This window comes from Salvia miltiorrhiza, unplaced genomic scaffold (assembly GCF_028751815.1).
Source record: "Salvia miltiorrhiza cultivar Shanhuang (shh) unplaced genomic scaffold, IMPLAD_Smil_shh original_scaffold_209, whole genome shotgun sequence".
NCBI classification, from domain to species: domain Eukaryota; kingdom Viridiplantae; phylum Streptophyta; class Magnoliopsida; order Lamiales; family Lamiaceae; genus Salvia; species Salvia miltiorrhiza.
The window spans coordinates 238,418-252,383 of NW_026651501.1; the positions used below are offsets into that span (position 1 = coordinate 238,418).

General features: G+C 35.0%; 2 protein-coding genes across 11 annotated transcripts; both read right to left on the reverse strand.

Annotated features, from left to right (window-relative positions):
• Window positions 1-409: 409 nt before the first annotated feature.
• Window positions 410-3,685, reverse strand: LOC131003371 (ATP-dependent zinc metalloprotease FTSH, chloroplastic-like). Of its 10 annotated transcripts, none has more exons than XR_009094626.1 (6): window positions 3,372-3,685; window positions 3,092-3,138; window positions 2,590-2,662; window positions 1,960-1,996; window positions 868-1,047; window positions 410-625 (listed from the first exon to the last, which is right to left on the reverse strand). XR_009094626.1 is itself a non-coding variant. In XM_057929884.1 (4 exons), exons 2-4 carry the CDS (start codon window positions 3,113-3,115, stop codon window positions 539-541), a joined length of 291 nt encoding a protein of 96 aa, XP_057785867.1. In that variant the 5' UTR covers window positions 3,116-3,138; window positions 3,372-3,682; the 3' UTR covers window positions 410-538. The 10 variants fall into 10 exon arrangements, 2 of the variants coding, with proteins under 2 accessions (XP_057785867.1, XP_057785866.1); XR_009094622.1 differs by lacking the exon at window positions 2,590-2,662 and adding an exon at window positions 718-780 and having other exon boundaries at window positions 3,092-3,143; XR_009094625.1 differs by having other exon boundaries at window positions 2,590-2,652; window positions 3,372-3,684.
• A 1,613-nt stretch (window positions 3,686-5,298) lies between these two features.
• LOC131003372 (malonyl-coenzyme:anthocyanin 5-O-glucoside-6'''-O-malonyltransferase-like) lies at window positions 5,299-7,495 on the reverse strand. The gene is made up of 2 exons (XM_057929885.1): window positions 6,959-7,495; window positions 5,299-6,415 (listed from the first exon to the last, which is right to left on the reverse strand). Exons 1-2 carry the CDS (start codon window positions 7,403-7,405, stop codon window positions 5,489-5,491), a joined length of 1,374 nt encoding a protein of 457 aa, XP_057785868.1. The 5' UTR covers window positions 7,406-7,495; the 3' UTR covers window positions 5,299-5,488.
• Between the last annotated feature and the right edge of the window lie 6,471 nt (window positions 7,496-13,966).

Consider the following 13,966-nt stretch of genomic DNA (forward strand, 5'->3'; position numbering starts at 1 on the left):
CGCCAAAAACGCGCATACATAACGGATTTTATCCGTTATCTATGCGGAAAAACTTGCGTTAAGTATAGTGGTGTTATGTATGTGGCGCGCATACATAACGGAGAAAATCCGTTATCTATAGTATTTTACATAACGGTATGAATCAAATACATAACGGAGAAAATCCGTTATCTATAGTACTTTACATAACGTTATAATCCAAATACATAACACAGTTATTTACGTTATCTACCTTTTTTTACATAACGGTTCTGACTGTTATAAAAGCCAATTTTTATACGTTATCTTTACACTTATACATAACAATTATTTACCGTTATGTATGCTTTCTTATATTTCAACATATTTTTTATTTTCACAATTTTATTTATTTACTATTTCAATAAATAGAAATGATTCTAAAACAAAATATTGAAAATCCATATATTATTATCATAAAAAAGAATTCATACATTATTTGAATATAGTCAAAATTCAACAAATGCTCTATCTAATACTATTATGCCTTACAAAAATACTAAATATATTAAATATGCAACTAGCTAGCCATCTGGTATAACTTTTCTTGTGAATTCACAAGCCTCTTCAGCTCAACGTACGACTCATTTAATCCACCATCACAAACCTGCCACAAAAGCATACAAAGAGCCAACCAAGAATATCAGCAAGATAGCTATAATAACATCATTAAAAAGTGATCCACAAAAAGTAAACTACATTTCAATCTTCCAGTGAAAAGCTGATTTAAAGTCTGTTCACGCTCTTGGCTACAACAACTATCTATAAATCGAGGAATTGGTAATCAGAAACTTGTAACTGAGCTGATAAATTCATTGTGAAGAGCAACTAGGGAGAGTGAAGAGGAACCTCATCTATGAATATAATGGATGGAGCCTCCTTCTTTGCCCGAGCAAAAATATCTCTGACACGAGAGGCCCCCAAACCAACATACAGCTCTACAAATTCACTTGCAGAACAGCTGATGAAAGGAACATCAGCCTCTCTGGCAACAGCTTTTGCTAGAAGTGTTTTACCTGGTAGACCAACCTGTGGACAAACAGAGGTTGGATTTCCACTTGATTTAGTGCATGGAAAATAATTAACAGAAGAAAATAAGTTTTAACTGCTAATTAATTATACAGATGAATAAAGTACACTGAAACCAAGCATTTCAAACTATTTCATGACAATCTAATGAATCTCCAGATGCTAAACTATATATCTCAAAAATATTCTTTCCCTAAGATAGAAAGCAGGTTTCTGTTATCTTGGAACTCAACTTAATTCAACAAGAAACTCAACAACACTCACAAATATAACCAAGAATCACCAACAAAATGTACACAAAATATGAATGAAGAAGACGCTATTTACGTGGTTCGACAATGTGCATACATCCATGGAGGGTGCACAGATTCTATATTATTCAAGGATCAAAATCAGAGCTACACCACACGATGAGAAAAACCAGATCAGAAAATGAAGCAAAAACAAGCTCTCATCTCTCCTTATCTCTCAGTTTCTTTTCTCTCTCGCTGAACACTTTTTCTCTCGATTTTTCATCAAGTAACTCAATTTAAAACAATATACTAAGGTTGCATTATTGCACACAAGAGTGCAAAAGCAGAACTAATCTGTCATTACATAGTTTGTCTAGGAAGTAGATCATTTTCAAGAATATAATTGATTCACTAACAGAATAGAGACCTTAATTTAGCTGAAGCAATCAATTATATAGTTAAACTTCAACCAAAAATATACTCAACATCTTTTAGAATAATATAGCTAAAGAGAATAACCTAAAGTAACAGCCTCAGATTAAATGATGTGTTTCTCTACTCAAACATCTTTTAGAATAAATTTCACCGTAGCAGCAAGAACCTTAAGAAACCATGGTACACTACATTAGAAATGCAGACCCACTACATGAAACAATCAAGCTTCTATTCTGACGCATACCTTGGTGCTGAGTCAACGTCTCCCAACAACCATTCACCTGCCCAAAAATCTAAATTGTTGGTAAAGCAAATAGAGAGCATTATAAGAAATGGAGCTTGAGGCACAAGTAAAATTAGTATTTTAATTGAAGCCTAATTCGTTCAAGAAAACTCAAGGATATATAAAAGCTGCTGTAGACCAATCATCATGAAATGCTCACTTAAAACATATTGCATTAACGCAAATGCAGCCACATTGCATGCTTGCTGCTAATCAATCAACAATTAGACTGATAATAGTTACTGACTTAGATAACAAAAGAGATCGAAATTATATTAACTAACTTGCTCCAATCAAAAGATGAAAATTCTAAATAAAGCAACAAAAGAAGTGCACAAGCTCCGTTGAAAGTCAGAATATGTTGCCTATCTCTCATGGTGACTTGTGCACTTCTCAAAACTAGAGAAAGAGAAAGAGAGAGCTGATGAGATCAAATGATATCAATATTAGCCACTTGACACTCCCCACAACGTAGTCATACAATCCAAGTGCTAGTACATTCCAATAAACAAAGTTCGTTATATATTTTAAACCTAACAAACAAAGTCCTAAATATGTATAGATGCACAAGTTCGTTATAAATATTCTCACCAATAAGAAATATGGATGTTCCCTACTTCCCTTTAAATCAGATGATATCTCCAATGCCCTATTCTGAAATTAACTGAACAGTTTAATCAGTTCCTTAAATTGGCATCAAACCAAATGCAGCAGTTCAAAAAATTCAAATTTTGCCAAAAAACTAAGCATCATTTTGATTGCTAAAGACATATCACGTTCAACAACCTTTGTAGCCACAGAATCTAACAAGAAAGGAAAGCAAACAATTAGCATAATCTTAGTCGTATGTATCAATCACATCTCAATTCAACAAATACACCAGCTACATACTCAAGTCGAACAATGCAGCAAGAAAATAAGCTAATTGAAATTCACTTAATTTACATTAGCTACTTATCAACTAATTGAACTTCACAATCAACAACTTATCCAGTTATTCAATTTTCTCAAATTAAAACCTTAATCACTTCAAAATCAGAAATAACACGCCAAAATGCTCTTCAGAACTGGAAGCTCATTTCAAAGTCTTTACCTGAAGTGCTATTATCAAGGACATCTCCGGTAGGAACAGTAGTAACACTGCGCTGTGAAAATTTAGGTTTTAGAAACAAAATTGACGAATATGGGAAAAACTAAGAATTAAGGTGAATTTCGGTTGGTTCGATGATAGGGTGAGATGAAGATAAGAGAAAGAGATAGCGAGAGGCAGAGAGAGAGAGAGATCTAGAGCAGAGAGAGATCGAGAGCAGAGAGATCGAGAGGCAGAGAAAGATCGAGAGGCAGGGAAAGATCGAGAGAGATAGGGGGTTTACCTGAGACGGAGGAGCGGTGTAAGACACCGGCGGCGGAGAAAACGGCGGCGCGGAGGATTTCAGGAACGGCGGCGGAAGAGACTTGGTTCGTGCGCTGAGAAGAAAGGAACGGCGGGGGAATTGTTGGAGAGGGAGGGAAGAAAGGAATGGCAGAGGAACGACGGTGCAGAGGATCTGCGGCGGCGCAGAGGATTTGAGGAACGCAGCGTGCACAGAGAAGAAAGGAATGAAGAAGAATTGTTGGAGAGGAAGGGAAGAAGAGAAAAGATCTGACTCAGTGAATTCGTGGGTCTATTTGGATGAAAATAATTCACAAGAACAAAAATTATTTTAATTAAGAAAAAAAATTAAAATCCAATACATAACGCAAATTAATAACGGTAATATTTACTGTTATTAAAGTGTGTTTATACATAACACAAAGCATAACGGTATTAAAAATACGTTATTAAAAATAACATACGTAACACTCATAGATAACGGTAGACTCAAAAACGTTATAAATGATCAGAGGTAACAGTTTTTTCATAACGAATTTTTAAAATATCCGTTATCTATGCAAAAAGGGCGCACATAGACAACGGTTTTTTTAAATATCCGTTATCTATGAGGCGTTATGTATGAACGAATTTGGCGTATTGTATTTATAGAATTACAAATTAAATTAAATATAGGGTTTACACATGGTTATCATTATATATGCATGATATATATAAGGGTTAATAGTGTTTTATGTCCCGAACTTTCAAGGTTTTCCACAAAATGTCCCGAACTTTAACTTTCTCCTAAAAAACCCTGAACTTTCAACATTTTCCACAAAATGTCCCGCTATCCAAAATCCGGTGACGGAAAGATGACTCATCTTATCGGAGTCTGAGGTGGACATCTTTTTGTATAAATAATTAATTAAATAAATAAAACTATTCCACTTCATTAATACACCAAGTGGACGCAACTATGAGAAGGGAATATTTGGGGAAGAAGAAAATTTTGGGGAAGAAATTTGATGTCTTATTTAAACTTTGCGTAAGAATAAGGATGGGATTGTGTTTATTAAGTTTGATTTTTTAATTTTTTGTGTTAATGAGGTGGAATTGGTGTATTAATGAAGTGGAATAGTTTTATTTATTTAATTAATTATTTATACAAAAAGATGTCCACCTCAGACTCCGATAAGATGAGTCATCTTTCCGTCACCGGATTTTGGATAGCGGGACATTTTGTGGAAAATGTTGAAAGTTCAGGGTTTTTTAGGAGAAAGTTAAAGTTCGGGATATTTTGTGGAAAACTTTGAAAGTTCGGGACATAAAACACTATTAACCCTATATATAAATATCTAAAATACGTACCCCCTTAATTATCTCAATGAAGTTATGTCTCTTTTGGCTGTGTATGGTATTGTCAATTAGCCCATCTTATTGAGTGTGGGAATTAATTGGTTATGTCAATATTTTCACCACCCAAGCATGCATATAGTTTTACAGGAGACAATCATTTTGGGAAATTTAAAAAGCTAGTAACATTTGGAAGCTGGACAACAAGAAATAAAGTTACAGGAGACATAAGTTGGAATGAGAACACATTTTCATCCATGTCATTGTTGAATTCTATACAGATTTGTTGATTGACACTTCAAAAAACGGTTGTCAGAGATCGGCGGTCTATTGCCGGAGATTTACCGGTAGCTGGGGCCGTAGGTGATTAGCGCCGGCGCTACCGCTGCCGGTAATGTTGAATGGACGGCGGTGGCGTTGTTGCCGGACGTCACTGACGGCAGCCGCCGTTGGTGATTAGCGGCGGCAACATGCCGCCGGTATTTCTCACCGGACGACAGTGGCCTCTCGTATTTGTTTATATCTTATTTGTTTTGAATGATAATATATTTATCTACTACTTATAAGGTGGCATAAATTTATAATATCTTTACTTAGGTATAAATTTATATCTTATTCAAAGGAAAACATGTTGCCCGAAATTTTATACCACATGTACAATTTTTTTAGTACGTCAAAATAAATGAAGTATAAGGTTGGTAAATGGAACTTACCTCTTACTTATCCCTAAAGGCAAAAACACCTTAAAAATAAAAAATATTCGAAAATTCATACAACAAAGCCTCACTCAATTAATTTAAGGCCATCTTCAAAGAGAGCTGTGAAAACCTCCATTCTCTCTCTCGGCAGCGACATTCCGACCACCAATCCGCCGTCGGAATCCGACGATTTACACAACGACATCGAATACTTCTCTTTATCCATCGACAAAACCTCCAATCTCCTCCCCTTACCCCACCCAAAATCGGCATCCGACAAATCGAATTTCGGCGAACCAGAAACTCTTAATGCACTCATCACCACCAATTTCGACGATTTCGACAACCAATTGTCCAAATTTTTTAAAAAATTCTCTTTATTGTTTACGTTATTCATGATATGATCAGCAATGGCCTCCGCCGCCTCCACAAATCCGCTGTCCGCCGCCACCTTGTTACGCTCCAGCTTCACCGGCCCGCCGCCCAAGCAATTCCCAAAGTAATTAATTGGCACCGGCGGCTCGACTAGCGCGTTCGACCGTCCCCTGCCGTCGGCCGAATAAAAGAACACCTCGGGGTCGTTTTCATCGGCGGCGGCGGCAGATTTCACCATGCAGCTCCAGGTATACGCCGCCGTGACGACGAAAGAAGAGATGCAAACTATGTCGGGATTCTTGGACAGGGCTATATTCTTGAGCTTTTTAATGTCGGACTGATGAAGGGTGAATGCCGCCCTAACCCTGTTCGTCGGTAACAGAGGAGATGACGGCGCTAATGGAATATTCCTCATCATGTTCCAGCACTTATCAGTAATGCCACTGATATCTCCAAAAACTGATCTGTCGAAAATTAACGGCAGAGACTCGGCATTTCTCAACATAAAGTTCTTGTCGCCGCCGCATTTATTGATTTCAGCCCACGTAGACATGAATCCGACGACTGACCTCGCATCTCCGAGGCAGTGATTATTGCTCAAACCGATACAAAATCCACGGTCGGAGAAAAGCGTTACCTGTAGATAAGATTGTATACAAATCAAATACTCCCTCCGTCCACGAAAGAACTTCCTATCTTTCATTTTTGGGACGTCCACAAAAGAACTTCCTACCTATTTTTGGATTATACCCCACCACTTATAATCCTCTCACTTTTCACTTTTCACAACTCTCAATATTAATTATAACATTTTTTTACCACTCCCAATACACTCAACTACCTTTTATCCACTCTCAATACACTCAACAATATTTTTTCTTAAAATCCATGCCACTCCCTCCTAGGAAGTTCTTTCATGGACGGAGGGAGTATATAGAGAGTGTGGAACTTGTGATAAGTATATTTTTTGTGAAAACTTGAAATCGATGCACTTCTATAAAATTAATGCATTTATTTTTAAATTTATGTATTACATCAAAACAAAAGATATATCCTAAAGCAAACGCATCTCAATACTGTTGTTTATAATATGCTATGTCGAATAGGATGAATCGAATGCGAATCGAATTCACGAACTGGAATGGGTACTCGGTTTGATTGGATTCGTTTACGTTCTTACCTGCAGGGCTACGAGAGGGGCAATTTTGTAATTTTCCTGCTCCGTCAACGGCGGCATCGGCGGCAGGAAATCGTAGAACTGATCGGATTCTCTGGCGTGGCTTCCGACGAGGTCGTCAAAGTTGCGGCCGGAGATGGCGACGGTGAGCGGGACTGTGTCTCCGGAGACGTAGCGGATTACGGGCTGAGATTTATCTATGTGGTGAGGGTAGAGGAGATTCGCGGCGACGGGGAGATAGTGTTTGAGGGTTAGAGAGAGAGAGTGTTTGAGGTTTGGAACGACGGTTTTGGAGAACTCTTCCTCTGAGCATGGGTGGTCGTAGAAGATGAGCTGGTCGATCGGGTGGAAATGGAGCCAAACGATGTCGAAGAAGCAAAGCGGCACCGTCAGCTCGGCGGCGGCGCCTGGCGGAGGAGCGATGCCGCAGGTTTCAAGCACGGTGGTCATGGTGGTTCTGGACTTAGCTAATAGAGTTATTGGCCTTGCTCTTTATTTTCTGCTGCTATAATTGCGTTCTATTTATAAATTTAAAATAATTTATGTCTTGTATACAAGAAAAATCATAAGTTTTCGCACCTACTCGGAAACTTCTATATGACAGAGCGTGCAACCTCATCAACATAAACTAATTAAATCATCGATCAATATAATCATGTATGTATATTGGGGAGCGCTCTTTAATGAGACCTTCTATTTTTAATGAGACCTTAGATACGATCTCGTGCGTTTATTTTATTAATTCTATGGCTGATATTGTATCTAAAGGGCGAATTTTTTTCTTAGGGTTCGAATTTTGGAGGAAGCGAAATATTTTAAATTTCGTTATTCATTAGTATATACTGCATTGTTCATTAGTATATATGTCTTATTTATTAACAATTTTTTAAATTAAATTATTCATCAGTATATATGTCTTAGTCAATATACTTAATGTCTCACGATAAAAATAGGGGAGCTCACTGGAGTGCACCCCTATATATATAGGGGAGCGTTCTTCGATGCTCGTGAAGCTCAACATCAATCACCAGAAATTAGTTTAGCAACAAACATGTAGTAATTAATTAAATTAATGACAGATAGTGGTTATATTTTAAGAGCAAAGTGCTTAGACATTGTGGTAGAAGTTGAACAGATCCATATATATGCTGATTCCGAAAATTGCAGCACATGCCTTCTTCATTTTTCTACGTCTGACAAGATTATCATGTGCAGATCCAATTAATTTTCCGGTTGACTTAACCTCTATAATGTTAGGTGCGTAATAGTCAAGTGAGTAGAATTCCAATTACTTATACCATCATAGCGTTTTTACCAGCACGTAACAACACACTATACGGAGAATTTTGCGGGAAAAATGGATCAAAATTTGTGTTTTTGTTTTCGCAATTAACTGTTTTTATAATACACGTCGTGCATGTAGTTACTGGAGTAATACATACTGAAGTTTATTCACTAGTTCAAGATTGAAACCAAAATGAAGGTGATGAGCTTTAAATAATGAAAGACAAAAGACAACAGTAATATTGGAGGCAAAAATGGTGACTCTATTCATTTTCTATTTATGTATTGTAAACATAAGAAAGGAATTTAAAAAGCCTACAGAATATTCTAGGAAATTTAGAAAACAACATTTGGAACGAACAAGAACACATACATTTGCATTTCTATGACACAAATAGGGATGGCAATGGGCCGGATCTGGACCGGATCCTACATGGTCCAGATCCAGATCCGCATTTTCTTACTTAGGTCCGGATCCGGTCCAGATCCGTTGGATCTAAAAAAATAAGATTCAGGTCCAGATCCATAAGATCCACAGGGTCTCGGGTCCAGACCCAGATCCATATTTTTTTTCTTTTTAAAATATTTATAAATTTTAAATAAACTCAAATTAAAATCGAATTTGATCTAGACTTTCAACAATTATTAAAAAATAAATAACTAAATCATAATCTATGTAAAAAAATTACTATAAAAATTCATAATAAGTAAGAATATAATAATCAAGTACTAAATAATATATTAGTATTATAATGAGATATACACTTATTGTAACTGTGTATGTAAAAAATGGTGAAAATTAATTATAACATCATTAAAATCAATTTCATCTCTATCTTCAGCACAATATTTAGTAACAGTGGAACAATGTGTATTCTATTTTGACATTGAAAAAAAATAAAATAATAATAATAATAATAATAATAATAATAATAATAATAATAATAATAATAACTAAAATTTAAATTAAGATATAAGTAAAATATTAACTTTAATAGAACTATATATTATTGAGGAAAAGAGATGTATAGATTGGTAATAGATTTTAGAGTAGAGTTCAATAATAATAAAATAAAATTATATATTTTTTATATATTACTGGATCCGCGGGCCGGATCTGGACCGGATCTGGGTCTTAAAACTTTTGCTCCAGATCCAGATCCGCAAATCTTAGGAGTGATCCAGATCCATCGGGTCCATTTTTTACAAGGCCCAGATCCTCTAAAAATGATCTGGATCCGCGGATCTGGACCGGGTCCAGGATTCATTGCCATCCCTAGACACAAAAAAGACGTTTAGTTTGAATGATAAGGCCCCAATTTTTTCACCTATAAAACGTAAGGAAATGTTTGCATTCTACAAAATTAACAACAATAAGAATTATCTTCTCACATTTTCCTCATTGTGTGTTTTGGAGATGCTTTTTTCTTTTTTTGTTCTTTTCTTCTCTTGATTGGTGGTGGAAATGATCAAAACACTGTCTCGATCTATATAATGGACAATTTCAAACTTATTGATTACATGTGGAGTTTAAAATTATTTAAGTCCACTATCTTAGGACGGTTTGTAAAAATAGGCCAATATATTTCGGACTTGCAAAAATAGGCCAATTATTTTATTTTTTAGTATTTTTTGGGCCACATTTCGGCCCAATTCGGCATTTATAGGCCATATTTTTTGGTCAAAATGTGGCCCAAAAAATCTAATTGGATTCAAATATGGCTCAAGAATGTCGAAATTTAAAATTATTGGTCTATTTTTACAAGTCCGAAAAATATTGACCTACTTTTACAAATCGTCCTAAGATAATGAACTTAAATAATTTTAAACTCATTACATGTGCCCACGTATGCAAAGTCAACCTAAAGTAAGTTGCATATATAGCTGTGATCTCTCTCGTTATAATTAATTTAATTGAGGCAGAACCAATTTTATAATAATAAGTTCATTATAAATCTATAAGAGTAGTAGTAATTACACTACAAAAAATATTTTTTTTACCGACGGAATTTTCTCTTGGTAAATTTGAAAAAACCGTCGGTAATTATGATTACCGAGAGATTACCGAAGTAAAATAGATGTCAGTAATTTCAATGTCGGTAAAAAATTACCGAGAGAATTCGACTGTTGGTAAATTTTACCGAGGGATTACCGAGGAATAATTCCCTCGGTAAACATGATGAATTTGGCGAATTTTTACCGAGGGATTTATCCCTCGGTAATCCCTCGGTAAAAGTCCTTTTTTTTTAATAGTATGTTGCACCTCCTAATCCACTTGGCTCAAGGCTCATATAGAAGTAGAAAAACTAATAAGCATTTATGAACGAAAAACTAATAAGCAATTGTGAACTCACAAACTAAAAATATGAAATTATTATATTATACTCCAACCATAATTTTCAATTATTCTCCTAAAGTTCGTCAGACAGCAATTTACATTCAGAGATGAATAACCTCAAGGAACAAAAAGAAAAAAAAATGGTTCTAAAAAGAAACTACAATTATATCTCCATATGGCAGCATAAGTCATGTCATCATAAATAATACAGCATCAAGATACCTGCAAAATTAGAAGAAAATAGATGGTCAATTGTGATGCTCTCGCAACTCAATGGTCTTACTGAATTATTTCATAGTCAATTCCATCAAGTTAAGCAAAAGTTCTCAACTGCATTATATGATGATTTTCTGTATAAGTTACACACATAATTAGCTCAATAATATCGTTATTGTTCTTTCCACAAAATATACTTACTGATACACACAACTCAAATATATAATGCACATCATAAACCATAACATAACATTGCATCAACCACAACACAAGTAGCAGAATCATCTCATCAAAATCAAATCAAGAGCACAGCATATGCCACCAATTGCTAAATAAGGTCCACACATGCAAGATAATCATGTTATTTTGGGACAAGATGTTGAATATCAACACAATGAAATTAATGAATTCAACTCTATTAGGTAAATCATATTGCGATGTAGTTTATCTTACACTGAATTGCAACATCCCTAGTTTGGCATGCTTGTTAAATAAAGATTAGCTAACAAAACATCACTAGGCAACAACAACTCCACATGTTCCAGATATTATTCTTAAATACAAATGCATCATCAACTTATCATCTAGTGATATACAAGAATTGATACATAAATTTGAATAGACGACAACTAGAAAAATCATGCCTTTATAGTATCACCCCAACTTACAGACTAGAAATCTTAAAAACAAAGAAACAATTAAAATCATGTATGAAGTTCAATAAGTCAGGTGCTGATGAATTGCCAGATATTATTCTTAAAGTGTAATAATTCCATCAAGTAATTACATGGAAACCGAGCCTTTACTTACAAACAATACTTCAAACAGGGGAAGTAATTTACATAAATATATCCACATTTTATAAGGCTTGCACACACTGGCTAAATAATAGCTCCAAATAAATTAATTTCAAAGAAAATTACTAACCTTCGGCAATGAGAGAGAGACGAGTCTGATGAAGAAGTGAGAGGTAATCGGAAATGGCGATGATGTTGCGACGTCGGAGAGCAGCAGTGGCTGCATTTCAAAACAGAGAAGACAATATACAAGGAAATGATACACACACACACACACACACACACACACATATATATAGAGAGAAAGAGAGCGAGAGAGATACCAGATGATGGTGGAGCTTCGCCGGAGGAGGATAGATGTATCGGCAGCGATCTGAACATGCTCGCAAATCTAAGCAAAATTAATGTAGAGAATGGAAGAGAGGAAGAGAGAAATAGATGCAAAACTTACCAGGATTATCATGACAACGAGAGAGAGAGAGCATATGATTTACCAGGAACGACGCCGGCGGCGGGGACGGAGACAGCGAAGACGGCGGCTGGCGCTGCAGAATGAGAATCAGAATTGTGAATGGCGAAGAGGGAGAGAGTTCTAAGAAAGAAGAACCGCATAGTCTTAATTTAACCAAAGTAAAGTTTAAATTTCATTTTACCGAGGGAAGATATCAGTCGGTAATCTTCCCTCGGAAATCCCTCAGTAAATCTCTCGTTGTTTTTGAAAATTTATTTTTCTCGGTAATTCCTTGCTAAACTCTCGATAATTACCGATAATTTGGATTCCCTCGGTAAATCCGTCGGTAAAAAAATATTTTTTGTAGTGTAATAATTGTGGGAGATTTTGAGGTTAGTTTCGCTTGGATAATTTTTTCATTTTTGTGTGGATAGTGATTCCACCTGCGTGCATATAGTTTTCCCTCCCTTATGTGATGTAGAGGTCCTGTTTATGCGAGTTGCTTATTTAGTTATATAATAGATATATTTTGTAATTTAAAAAAAATAGATTAGATGGAGTGAACAAGGACTATTAATAATTATATTTCACAACGCTTCTTGATTCGGGTTTCACTCTACTTGATTATCCTATATGTATTTACTAGTAAGGAGTCCATTGAAATTCGACATTATTATTATAAAAATTTGTGGATTTTTCTAATGCTATTTTTGATTCATAAATTCCATTTCACTAAAATAGAATACTGAATGAAGTAATTTTAAAATAAACATTATAACATTTATTTGAAATTGGTCTAAATTAGATGTATTATGAACTATATATTTAAACAGAGTATCGACCAATAAAATTTTAAAAGGGAAACTATAACATTTTTTTTTAGGGAAACTATAACATTTATTTGAATTTATCAAATACGGTTTGCATATGTTGTGTCAGTACCTTTCCCTTGCTTTTCAAATCATTTAGATTATCATATTTTTCTGACCTAAAGATTGCCTGATTGTAACAGATTCGTAGCCTTTATGTTTCCATCATGGTGTATCCGTACACCATAAATTTTTGAAGCAATCGTTTAGCAAGAAGTAGTAATTGTCCTTTTTTTTTTATTTATATCATGAATGCTAAGAACTCTTTCAGTGTTAACTTATTTCTTTTGCTCATGTGAGATGCAGCATGCATAATATCTAGATAGTATCTATCATCTCCAAAAATAATATTAGTGGATAGTGCATCGAAAGGTAGAAAGGATTAAATTCATTCAAGCGTATAAGTTCACCAGTACTCTTCTGAATAACTATGCCTCTCTTATAGGGCATCGACTCAAAATCTCCAACAATAAAAGTGACGACCTTTGATGCGGTTGGCATGTTGTATTCTCTGTCATCCTTTGATCTATTTCCTATTAGCTGAAATTTTTACATCGATGGAGCTATCACATGAAATTGATCAGCAACCATTTGAAATTCAAAATATTATCTAAGGAGATGCATCAGTAAGGATTTTTAATGATTTATTATTCATAATTCTTTTAAATAATATATTAACACATGAGTAAATTAAACTTATAGCAACATTGTAGATCGAAGAAAACTTGGTCACAATATCAATGTCGTACATAACATCTTTAAATGTATAGTGACACTCACAAACTTCATAGCTACCTCAATTTTAAAGATACATTTTCTTTCCAACATGGTGCTAAGTAATTGATGTGTGTATTTTAGTTACCTAGTTTAGTGTGCGTTTCGCCGTGATTTCATGTGATTTTGCATAGTTTGCAATGTTTTGGCGCAGGAATGAGAAGAATTGGAGATGGAACTGTTGATGGAAAGAATTGGTGAAAGACGAGCTTTCCATAGAGAATTGACGTGAAGTTGGAGATAGTTAGAGATTGGGCTTTTAAACACTTGTTAATTTTTTAT

Bases quoted from the DNA above. Each gene is read 5' to 3' on its own strand.
- LOC131003371 (XM_057929884.1), bottom strand. From the start codon at position 3,115: ATGTCCTTGATAATAGCACTTCAG. The intron at 1,048-3,091 runs GTAAAGACTTTG...GTTTGTCCACAG, and splicing joins CCTTGATAATAGCACTTCAG to GTTGGTCTACCAGGTAAAAC. The intron at 626-867 runs GTTCCTCTTCAC...CTTTTGTGGCAG, and splicing joins CCATTATATTCATAGATGAG to GTTTGTGATGGTGGATTAAA.
- LOC131003372 (XM_057929885.1), bottom strand. From the start codon at position 7,405: ATGACCACCGTGCTTGAAACCTGCGGCATCGCTCCTCCGCCAGGCGCC. The intron at 6,416-6,958 runs GTAAGAACGTAA...TCTTATCTACAG, and splicing joins CCCCTCTCGTAGCCCTGCAG to GTAACGCTTTTCTCCGACCG.